Consider the following 12,516-nt stretch of genomic DNA (forward strand, 5'->3'; position numbering starts at 1 on the left):
GAAAAATTCTATTAAAAAAGCAGTCATGAAAAAGGAGAACCGGGGATAAGCCTGTTGCTGTTGATGTGGCCATTGGGAGACCAGCAAGTCATACAGTCCTACCAGTAGAAGATGGCAATGCCTTGGGAAGAGCCTATGGATAAAACAATAGAAATATTTTTGAGAAAGACTAACATGTCTGTCAGGGAAACGCCACTCACAGATGCGCCTGACACCGGGACGGGGTACAAGGGGTTACACACAGTCACCTTTCACACAGGTTAGACTAATGTCAGACACCCCCAAACACACCACCGCCCGAAATACAACTATTTCGCTGCCACCATCTATCGTTAACTGGCGCTAGAAACCTAATTACCCAAATGTATCACACACAAACTTTCTTACTGCAGTTAGGGTTAGTTCTCACTAATTTAACAGCACACTAGCAGCCACAGGGTTAAAATTACATATACACTGTCCTACTGACAGTCCACTAGCTAATTAGCATCCACACAGCCAAGCAGTTAGTACACCTCTAGAGTCATACGAGGTACGTGGGAATTGATATAGAGCCAAAGGACAGAACTTATTAAATTTTATATTTAATATTACAAGGGTAAACAGTGCATTAAAAGGATGTTACAAAAGAGACCTATACAAACATAAATAAAATAAAAGGGAATAAAAACACAGAGAAACGTTACCGGGATCTTGTGCCCTCCTGAGGCCGGAGTTAGGAACAGTGAACTCACAATCCAAAAGAACATGGAGCCCCAAATATGAGTTAACTGGCACCTCGGTCTGTGCCCTTTTTTATCCTACTGCTGGGACCCTCCCTTATTACTGTATTCATGAGGAGGGAGTGCCCAGGGGTGTGTCACAGGACCTCCCCTGTAGAGGGCTGCACTTCTCCTGCCTGTTTCTGGTCATATAATATTGGTACTTGCCAGTACCCAATATTATTATGACAATAGGGGCTTGTCTTACCCCATATGGGGGCGATCAAAATGATACCAAACATGGGGGGTGTCTCATGTCCCAGTCCCCCAGAACCCATCCCTACTCAGAGATGGGTATAGGCTGTCCCTGTTTGGTATCATTGGGAAGCCTCATAAATCCTATGTGAGTTATGAGGATGTGGACCCTAAAGCAGCGGAGATATGGATCCATTTCTATAATCCATATTTTCTGATAGCTGCACCCCCCCTGCTGCTCTAGGTCCCCAGCTGGCCTCTCTGATCACAGATCAAAGAAAGCAATTAGAGATGTAGCGAACTGTTCGCTGGCGAACTAATTCGCGCGAACATCGGGTGTTCGCAAGTTCGCAAACTTTTAGCAATGTTCGCAATTTTGGGTTTGCCTTAGCTGGAGCCAAATTTTGACCTCTCACCCCAGAGCCAGCAGATACATGACAGCCAATCAGGCAGCTCTCCCTCCTGGACCACCCCCCCGGACCACTCCCTTCCATATATAAACCGAAGCCCAGCAGCCATTTTACATTCTGCCTGTGTGTGCTTGATGAGTTAGCATAGGGAGAGAGCTGTGCAGGGATTTGAGGGACAGTTTAGGTAGCTTTGCTGCCTAGTAATCTACTTTCTACTGCTCTGTATGTAGCTGCTGGGGACAGCTGTCCTGCTGATCTCCTCTGCTGTAACCCAATAGTCCTTGTAAGGACTGCTTTTATTTTCTGATTACTGTTACTCTTCTTTTCATTGTGTACTGCAGCTCCGTCTGTGTGTGTCAGAGACAGGTGTGCTGCTCATAGTAGTGCAGCAGCACCAACCACACATTCACATAATTTTTTTTCATTTGTGTTTTTTTACTTTGCTACTGTAATTTATAGAGCCCAGTGCTATTAGTCTAGCTGTGTTGGGGACTGGTGTGCTGCTCCTAGTAGTTCACCCCCAGCACCAACCAGAGATCACTTTTTTTTATTATTATTTTTTTTTTTTTTTTTATTTATCTTACTGTTCTTTAACATGTCCAGTGCTGTTTGCTGTTGTTCATTAGAAATGTAGTGTGATTTCTGCCGTTTACAGCACAAAACGCAACGCTGTGTCAACAACATATTTTTCAGAGAAATTTTTGCCCTTGATCCCCCTCCTGCATGTCACTGTCCAGGTCGTGGCACCCTTTAAACAACTTTAAAATCTGTTTTCTGTCCAGAAATGGCTTTTCTAGGTTTTAAAGTTCGCCTTCTCATTGAAGTCTATGGGGTTCGCAAAGTTCGCAGATGTTCGCAAACAGGTTCGCAAACTTTTTTTGTGAGGTTCGCTACATCTCTAAAAGCAATAGCCCCAGGTTCCCCACCCTCCAAATGACTGGATACGGATTTTCTGCTCCCTCTGCTGGATTTGCCCCCTTCCCGCAGCCCCTAAATGCATATTTAATTAAGGGTCTCTGCAGGAGACCAGATGGGGCTAGAGGTTAACCCTTTGCCATGTCAGGGCCATATGGTGCCTGGCATTACAATGTCCTTAGCAGCTGCAGTCATACCAGCTTTGGCTTTAACATCAAGATCTATTTTCCTGCTTGAGTCTTGTGCCCCTGACATTGAACGGGCCTTTCATAAAGAAGACAAATATTTTCTCAGTCACCCTCTATGGCACTGGACCATTTTGATGGCTGCTAGGGGAGTTGGAACAGCAAACCAAGTTTATATATATATATATATATATATATATATATATATATATATATATATATATATATATATATATATATATATATATATATATATATATATATATATATATATATATATATATATATATATATATATATATATATATATATATATATATATATTACCTTTTAAGTACAATATGCTACTTGGTTCAAAAATAGCTGAGAAAATTGAGGGTTTTTTTTTTTTTTTTTTAACATAAAAAAGAGACCGGAGTGCTTTAGCCAATAAAACCTTTAACTGGCAGTGCTAATGGTTTGACTGTCCAGGGCACACAAATGTACCCCTAAAACCATGTTTATGGAAGACCCAGACTTAGTGGGTTCTACACATTATCAGAAATGGCTAAAATGTGGAATGTGGGGTTTCTCGATGAGGATCAATATATTTCCTCAAAGGTTCCTTCAAATCATGGAAGATCTTGTTTCCCATTTGCCTCTTCAGGGGACAGTGTTTTTCAGTAAGCCATGTGAAATAATGGAGAGATTCAGTCACCTGCCTGCATTAATCTTTCCAAAAATGTCTCTCATCGGCAACAATACGGATTTGGTTTTCCCTCCTGCAGGCAACTTTGCGTGACTTCAGAAAACCGAAGCAATGCGCAGGGCTTTCCACCAGCGTTTCATATTGTTGCTGGTGGAAAGGCATTTTGGAGACATAAGCTCCCCGCGGTAGCAGAGAACTATCATAGGGGACTAAATCTCTCCATGGGACATCAGCCTAATCAGTTCAGTTCTATAAGTCGTTAGAGAACACTTAAGAGGGTGTTGTTTCATTCTTGATTTTCATTGGTTAAATCTCTTATGAGAAAACCTTTCAAGATGGAATTAGTCTTTTTATTAGCACAGCAGATACAGCCCCAGGAATGGCTTCTTTTATCTGAACAACACCTATTTCTTATGTTTCAACCTTTCAGCTTCATCATCATCACCGCCTTAAGTTCTGTAAAGGTGGGAAAAAATGTACCTATGCTTGGGCAAAATAAAGTTACCAAACTGGTAAAGCACTTACCGCCAACTGATATTCACTCTAATTGGAATTATTTCCAGCCCGGGAGGCTCCAGGATTCTTGGTAAGTCCACAACACACTTTGATACATTTGGTGGAAGACCATTCCTACTATAAAATACAGTCACACAGGTGTATTTAAAAAACGAACCAGATCCCCTTAAAATTCTGGAATAGAAACTTTAGATTTTAAAGTTGAGAAAGTACAAATGGTAAACTTTGGTCTAAAACTTGTTTGTAGCTCCAGGTGCTGACTGTTGCCAAGTTCCACAAGATGATGTCTCATACCTCCCAACCACTTTCACTATTTGTGCTTCTGACTGTTCCTGAAGATGTGACGTGCATATGTTTATATAATGTTCTATGGGACTGCCTTTGGATAGAGGTTAGGAGGCAAAGCAGAGATATATTTGGAAAGATACTTGTTGATCTGGCACATGTAATCTGTTTTTCCCCACATACAAAAAGGGTTCTGCCAAACTGATAATCTTGAATTACTAGAAGCCACTAACTCCCACTGAGCAGTAAAGGGTGGTACGCTAACAAAATCTGGTGAAGAAATCCAATGGCTCTTGATATCCAATTTTAAAAAATATGCTAGAACCATTTCCACTTGGTTTCCTTGCCTGTTTATATAATTCCCCACCTCCTTGTTTTTATTCATGGAATAACCAAAACCTTCAATGTCAATAATATATTGACCCTACATGACCAACGCAAACAATGGGAGGTTTGGTCCAGATGGGATTACTATATAGCTAGCCTTACTAGGTTATACCTGTATTTAAAAAAATATATGCAAAAAATGTCATTTGTGCTGTACTGTCATCTTGTATTTGTACTTCTGTTTGTAACACTGACCTTCCCAGTAGAACAAACCAGAGGAGCCTTATGACATTCAAAATCAGATTTTATTTTTATTCTTCATCTTCTTATGACACATTTGTCCTTATTTAGTTCGCTTCATTTACACAGCAGTGTGTTAAATACCAATACAGACAAGGGAAACTGCATTGAGTAAAATGTTTAGTTAAATGCAACTATGGATAACTGTAATAAATATACAACAACTGTACAGCACACTTTTAGGGCCAGAATGTAGATATGTTGCACAATTAACTAAAGTGGCTTTAGGTGGTTCCCCTGCGGAGCCACCTTTTATGGGCGCCATATATTAACCAGGCAGCAGATTCGGTAGCATCTATAACAGCTGTAGCGCACAGGGCCACATTCTCCATATGAAGGGAAATAAGTGTTTCTTATAACTTAATATACTTGGCTTGTCGCCTTGCAAAGTACAATATCATTCTGATGTGCCAAGTATCGTCCATTAGAAAACCCCCAACCTCTAAGGGTTTCTACCTTAATCCAAGGTCAAAGCGTTTGTCAAGATTAGAGAAATGGTGCCCCTGTGCCCGTAAGGCCCACTAGCTAAATGAGGCACACCAATTCTGGCACCACACTACACCGATACCCAAGGACACTGGTGGCTTTAGCAATAATCACACAGTTCCCAGATATATTTAGATGAGAGCAGTTTTAGGACATTATTGTTACTAACATAGATGCTTCAGGAAAATAAAATGGATGCCAAGTTGCGATGAGTCCCTTATTAATAAATAACCATTTCTTACCAGTTTGTTCCCTACTTCTTCCCTCAGTTGAGCAATATTATACACACCAGAAGCAGCACCTTGTTCCATTGCATGGAGACTTTATTTCCTACGTCCAAACACACATCTTACCTGGATAGCCTCAAAACAAAATACAAAGTAGTACTGTCCAGGAAAACATTTCAAATTGTGTTTTGAGACCAAACGCATCACTGAGCAGGTCAAACACTACATGACTGGAGACTGACTGGTAGCAAGCATATACATGGGTAGGTTGCCCCTTTTCAGCTCCTAGATACCTGTCCTTAGTTCCATCCTGCCATACACAGCACCTCACAAGCTGGCCCATCAGCAGCATTGCCTTCACAGAAGGAATCCTACACTGTAACTTACTAGGACATTTCCTGAAACCATTCATTACGAATGCCTTCAGCTGAGGGACACAGGATAAAGTCCTAACAGAAGGAAGGGTTTTAATGCCAAAAAGGCAAATTTCATAGCTGATTTATCATCTACTGGTCTTTGTACTGCTGGGGTAGCAGGTTCTCATGGAACATGTTTTTAAATGTACCGATGCATATTGCCATTTGGATTGTGGGTTTTAGGGCAGTAGGAACAGATGCTGTGGTGGAAACAAGATGTTTCAGGCAGGGGCCCATGGGCCAACAGGCCTGTGCATGACAAATATTGTCAGTTGAGATTAGGTTTGTCTTGTAGCCAACCTAAACCTATTCATTGGCAAAGCTACATTCACTCCAATGCAAATCCAACTCTTAAGGGAAGTCTTAATCATAAAGCCTCACACTTGCAGCTAGCCAGCCTGCAGACCACGACATACTGTGATGCGGTTCATCTGTCATTTTGAAAGATGTTTAGTCTAACGTTGATGGTTTTTTTTTAAAGTTGATTATATCTTTTTTTTTTTTTTTTACTTGTGTAGCACTCTCTATACCTTCTATGCTTGATGTGAATGTTTCAGTAGTGAGTATTGCAGTAATGATCCCCCGCTGGCCATCAGCTGAGCATAAACCCAGGCTCATTGAGGCAATGGTCCCATGCATGATCATTGGTTTGTCCTCTGGAATTATGGATTTTACAAACCTTCTTTCTGCCATTTTATGTCTCAAGTAATATGGAAGGGTGTTAGCGATTATTGAGAATACACATTTGGTGCAGAATTCTACGTATTTGAGGAATAAAAGGTTAGGAATTATGCTTATCATTAGCAAAGTCCCAGGAACCAGTTTGAAACTCCTAAAACCACTAAAATGCCACTTAATTTATCTGCAAGGCTTCTCTGTGGCAGCTTCACGATCCTCCTCGCCTCTAGCTTGTGAGAGAAATGGATCTAGTACCATGTTTATGACACCAAAAAGCAAAGCCTATGGGCTGTTTCCCATTCCTCTCTACACAAGAGTTGTCATAAATGCTCCACATCACAGTGTTTAGCGTACACTGTATATGCTCTGAGCCCTTGATGTGGATACAGCACATCTGCCATTTACTCATTTGCGCAACACCATACAATCGTCAACATAAGGCCACAAATTCAAGTTCTTCAGTGAATTTTGCTGGCAAAAAAATGCATTTCTCTATCTACGCGACCCAATATAGCCTGAATGACTGAGCTGAACAGTAAACCTGAAAAAAAAAAATAAAATAAATAAAAATACTTTTTTTTTTTTTTTTTTACAAAATTGTGCATCTCCGTGATGTTTTCCTTGATAGTGAGAAAAGTCAGTACGGAGTTCCTTAGTAATTTCCTACAGAGGATTCCTTTAGGTTGATGGAATATCACAATCCAGTGCTTTTACCAAACTCTTATAAATTAAACATTACTCTCTTATGTACTAATTAAAATAAAAATATAACAATTATTATCTTCACAGCTCTTCATCCAGTGTATTACATCTCTGTACCCTGGAAATAATTTATATGTATACTGAAAGATGTAATCCTATTTACATGAACCCCATTCTTCCCCATAGTCCTTTGCTCCCTGGCCAGAGTAATCACTGAGGAAACTTTCACTTAATGAACCCAAAATGAGGTTGCAACGCTTGCCTTCAGCATGGGAAGGGCGCTCATCATCACACAACCAACCAACACTACATGTATTCTACAAACAATTCACAGACAAGGCAAGTAACCCACCAAAGACTTGACAAATACAAAAAATAAGTGTGCAGATTTGGGCAAACAAAAACCAAAGGAAAGAAAAACTGGATTGCAGTTCTCCAGGTTCTGCCCATGTGGCTTAGTAATGGTTGTCATTTATGAGCAATGGTGGGTCCCAACTGAGCTGCATCTGGAGTTCCCTTCTCTTCTGCTGGAAAGGTAGAGATCAGCCGCTGAGTGGGTCTTCCCTGTAGTGAATGGCATATCTCAGTTTCTCCAGCATCATCTCTAGAGACGAGTACTGCGGAAGCTTGATCATGAACATACATGTCTCCACTCGGATGTACCTGGAATCTGGGGAGCCTGGAAAGGAATGCGGGTTTATTAGTTATACGCTGAAAAAATAGCCCAAACTTCTAACCTGACTATAGGGACACTTCCAAACACAGTAATTCTAAGCATTTTATTGGCAATTAGTAGTTCTGAGGGTGGAGGACAATCAGAATTGCTCCCCATTCATTTAAACAGTGAACTGCATGTCAGGTGACTGTTACCTGCATGTTCCAGTGCCATTGATGTCTATGGCAGTTTCCTAAACTTCAGAGATTAAGATCTGAAAACACTACATGAAAACCTTTGGGGTTTTTTTTTTTGTATTAACTGAAACGGTTTCTATTCTCAGTGTACATATGTACAGAGCTGGTATAAAATAAAAAGCAAATGGTGTGGCCAATAGATTACCTGTTGCTCCATCGGGTGGTGCTATTTTCATAGGATAAGGTGGAACATGAGCCGTGTCTGGCCCACCATCTTTGCATGGACATGTAAAGGGAATGCGTTCCTGATTGCAGGCGAATTTTATGAATTTGCAAAGTTCTTCCTGAGTGAACATTTCTAAGGCAGACCAAAAATACTCAATGTGTTGATCTGTCTCCATTAGACCCACTTGATACATGGTGTGAGCCTGTCGAGGAATGGAAAGGTTGCCTTAAAAGTGGTGGAACTACATGCATTTGGTGACAAACACAGCAAACACAACTGGTCACATGTTTGTATCATAGAGCTCTTGACAAATGATTGTTGTGTCCAAAGCTTATGGCCTGCAATGTGCCAGGATTATGCAAAAAAATGAAGAAGCAACATGACATGAAAATTTCATAAGCCTACCCAGTTTTTTATTCTCACACGGCTGGCCATTCCAATACTCCCTAATAAGGATCATATTTCCAAGATGGCAGCCTTCAAGTGATTCCTTGTTCTACACACTGAACGACCGGTCTTTCGATGCATGTTGAAATTACATGTGGCTCTCTAAAACTTTTGTTGGCCAGTTTTTGGCACAGTCAACAGATGTGCCATCAGCACTCACGCAAGTAAGCAACAGCTATGGTAACTCAGGGCACTAGGTCATAAAAACTAAAAGAATATATGGAACTAGTTGGTCTAAATATAAAAATGAATTTAAAAAATATCTTAAAGTACAGGATTCCTTGTGCTACTATACCTTTAAGAATTCCAAATTAATATATGGTAGGCCACATGTCCTTAGTTCCATCTCTAGAGCATTTAGAGTGGTGAGGAGCTGCAGAGGTATAATGGAGCCCAGCCCAGCCCTTACTGCGCTCATACACTCCTGGTTCTTCAGCTCACGTATACGAAGGTTCCGGATTCCCATTGCATATATATCTTTGTTTTCCCAGCTACAAAACCAAATGGAGAATGTGAGCAACACTGGCAGATCAGCAGCTCCAACAGAAAGATAAACATAAAATGGGGCAGTAAGAGAGACACAACAAGGAAAGAAAAATGGTTTTTGGATGGAGAGAAAAAATAAGAGGAAGGAAATAGGGATACAAAGAGATAATGGCTATTTTTAAATGGTGCAAAACACAACTTGATTAATTGACCATTTACTCAAAATTTATTTTACACTGTTTTTCAGAGTAAATACATTGACACAGCATGATAAATAGAGTGTTAGCTCAATACTACACTATGTACATTTCATTGTGTGCTTCCTTGTAGTTCCACTACACCCTTTCACAGAATGTTGGCTCTGCTTCTCTCAACTCTCCTCCGCAGCTCTGTGTAGCTGCGCTGACAGGCACATCATCGGCCTGAGTGCAGCTACATGGAGTGGAGATTCACATGAAAAAAGCAAAAGCAGGCATTTTCGGGCCGATCTCTGCTCCGTGTAGCTGTGGTAGGGAGCTGCGGTGGAGAGCAGATCCACTTCTCTGCCCAAATAACTTAAGATCACTTAAAATAAATATAACAAAGAAGAAAACAAAAAATCAGCTTTTTCGCACTTACACTACAGAAATGTGTCTTCCCTTAGGGCACAGCTCCACTTCTTCACCAGTCATTGTCAAGTATGTAAATTTGCAGGCTGGTTTATGAGGAGAATCTGGACTTTCGGTAGGAAGATGCTGAGAGGCAATTTCAGCACAAAGAGCTTCCAGCTCTGACTCATCATTTACCTATAATATAAGGAACCAATGTATGACTTATTATTATTATAATCTGGTTTCATGTGACCATTCCCAAGACTTGAGAAATGTTCTCTTTCTTTCACAAATAAAAAATTCTAAAACAACAAATCAATACATTTTGTTTGTAGTTTCCAAAGGAATAAAAGTTAATTTACATTTTCAAACTTCTTGATGTAGTTGTGGGTGAGAATATCTGCTTCATAAAGATCAGTTTCTGGGTCCAAAGGTTCTCCTACAAGCATCTTCCAGAAGCAGGGGAGTAGATCCAGAGGGAGTGGAACATCGGCTCTGATGGCTATTCCCAGTAGTTGGCCAAAGAAATGGAGCAACTGCTCTTCTGCATATGTTATGGGACTGGGAGTTAGAAGATATTTTCCCTATGAAAAAAAAAAAAAACAGTTATAGAGGATGATATGTGGCACAATACTTCAGAGAAGATGTGTATAGTGATCCAGTAATCAAGTAAGTCCAAGTATTATAAAACAATGAAAATATTATGCCTGTGTTATAACTTTATAGTCTTTCTTGCATATGTTTAAGGTTGGACATGAAGCTGCGTTAAACAGTGACTATGACATATAATACATATAGCAACATCTTGTAAAAATCAGTGAATGCGGTGGGTGTTCAAAATGACCTGCACCTTATTCTTATTAACTGCAGAGCTGGGGCAGAGCAGTAGAAGAGACAGCGAGGAGCTCTGTAGTTCTTTACACACTTGCCAGAGGAAATGACGGAATGAGCCACCTGCGAAGCAGCAAAAGAAAGATTACAAATGAATGCCCTCTAAAGAAGAGTGAAACATGAATTCCTATTGGGCGAAAAAGCATTAATGTATTACCCATTAAACATAACCCCCAGATTTTTTCTTAAATACATATGCAAAAACAAACATATAGTGTGACATCTTTAATGTTTTTGACTGGGTCGAAGGGGGATTGTGATACAAACAGTCTGACTGCAATGTTAAAACTAAAATGTATGGGCCACAAATGAAGTAGCAAGTTCAAAGGGGAGTTGCTCCCTCTGAAAAGGATCAAAGCAATGGGGCAACCTTATTGCAAAGTGGGCTACTCACTTGTACCATGCACCTCCTCTCCAGTAAAGCGGATGTTAAATGCATACGTGGGGTCTCCTCCACTTGCCAGTTTGACACACAGTTGTGAGGAAGGGATGCATGCCAACTGTCGGGCTGCCTGGCAGAAGTAGGAGTTTTCTGAGGTACGAATTTCCCCTGTTAGTGAAGGAACAGAAAATAAAACACACTTGTATTGTCTGTGAGCCTGGATATGTTTTGTGTCTTAAATAAAGTTATACTGTAGATGGTTCGCTGAGAACTGAAATGTTCTAGAATCATTTATACCTGTACTAATCTCATTTAACTTACAAACCAGACTGTTTAGTACTACACAAACATACCCACCAGTACCCTTAACCACTGTTTGTGCTCTGTCTGGCATCCAGCTTACATGGTTTTGCAGGCTCTCTGATCCATATTATTGCAACATTTTAATAGAGTGTTTAGTTATGTTTCAATATTGATTGCTTTTCCTTTTCCACATGTTCCCAAAGTCTGGTCATTTTTTTACTGACCTCCTACAATTTCTAGTGGGTCCAGCGTGATCTCAGGGGCTGCATGATCTGCTGTCCTCTGCACTGTTGCGTTCAATACCCGGTTCATCACATTCACTTTTGTATCGTAAAAGATTAACCCTGAAACAAAAAGGCAAAAAAAACAACATCACACACTGCTAGAAGCTCTGCCATGTAGTTCCATGCCTTACAACTCGCCATAAACAGCACATTGGATTCAGCTTCCAAACCTACCAAGCTGGTTTAAATTAGGGTAATGGACTGAATACATACAAATTATTTTGTAATTACTCTTTTATTATAAATAACAATCCACAAGGGAAGTATATTTATTGACCGTGTCATATGAAGTATTCATACCTTTAGCTAGCTGGAGTAGGGATGCGATGCTGTGTGTGTATACGTCTGTTTGCCGTAGCTCCACTAAGGGCAGGAAAAAGGTCTCTAAAGTAGTGTTGAGGGACTGAAGAAGAGCAAATCGGAGGCGCAGGCTTTCTATTGGTACATCTAAACAAAGCAAGACATTCCAAGGAGTAATTCAACATTGATTCTGCATGTTATTTGTTCAATTATTCTATAGACTATCAAAGTGTTTGGACAGCTGTCTCTGGTCTTGTAAAAAAAAAAACAAAAAACACCTACTCAGCAGGCAGGAGACTCTTGGGTCAGCCGTATCTGCAAGATCCAGATAAACCTCATGAGGGTGTAGTCGGGCTGGCGTTATGGCAAGGTGACGGCAAAGGCGGTTGATATACTGAACAAGAGCAACATCCATTTCCAAGGTCCATTTTCTGCTAGATTTCTGAGCATGCCTTGTATCAATGCAGGCACACCTGATAGAACAATAATGATGTTATTCCTTAGGATCTAACAGGCAAAGAAACAAGTTAGTGCTCTAATTTCTAATTAAATCAAACAGATTATAAAACTTTTTACATATAATTATACAGATTAATACATAGCTAAATATTGCATAAAATATTATATGGAGGGGTAAACCCCCAGCTTCTAATGGCATGGGGCA

The 12,516-nt window shown here is 40.3% G+C and overlaps 1 protein-coding gene across 4 annotated transcripts in view; it reads right to left on the minus strand.

Moving 5' to 3' along the window:
- Positions 1-4,568: 4,568 nt before the first annotated feature.
- hectd4 (HECT domain containing E3 ubiquitin protein ligase 4) overlaps positions 4,569-12,516 on the minus strand; it is a 96,958-nt gene continuing 89,010 nt past the window's right edge. For 3 of the 4 annotated variants that reach the window (XM_012968794.3, XM_004910504.4, XM_012968799.3), the window contains exons 67-76: positions 12,135-12,325; positions 11,853-11,999; positions 11,493-11,612; positions 10,978-11,133; positions 10,543-10,646; positions 10,055-10,276; positions 9,721-9,887; positions 8,912-9,107; positions 8,149-8,371; positions 6,982-7,770 (exon numbers count right to left, since the gene is read on the minus strand). In XM_012968794.3, the coding sequence (XP_012824248.1) occupies positions 7,634-7,770; positions 8,149-8,371; positions 8,912-9,107; positions 9,721-9,887; positions 10,055-10,276; positions 10,543-10,646; positions 10,978-11,133; positions 11,493-11,612; positions 11,853-11,999; positions 12,135-12,325 (1,663 nt within the window). In that variant the 3' untranslated portion in view covers positions 6,982-7,633. Of the gene's footprint in view, positions 7,771-8,148; positions 8,372-8,911; positions 9,108-9,720; positions 9,888-10,054; positions 10,277-10,542; positions 10,647-10,977; positions 11,134-11,492; positions 11,613-11,852; positions 12,000-12,134; positions 12,326-12,516 lie in introns of all 4 variants that reach the window. The other variant, XM_012968793.3, reaches the window with a different exon arrangement.

This window comes from Xenopus tropicalis, chromosome 1, assembly GCF_000004195.4.
Source record: "Xenopus tropicalis strain Nigerian chromosome 1, UCB_Xtro_10.0, whole genome shotgun sequence".
In the NCBI taxonomy this organism is placed as follows: domain Eukaryota; kingdom Metazoa; phylum Chordata; class Amphibia; order Anura; family Pipidae; genus Xenopus; species Xenopus tropicalis.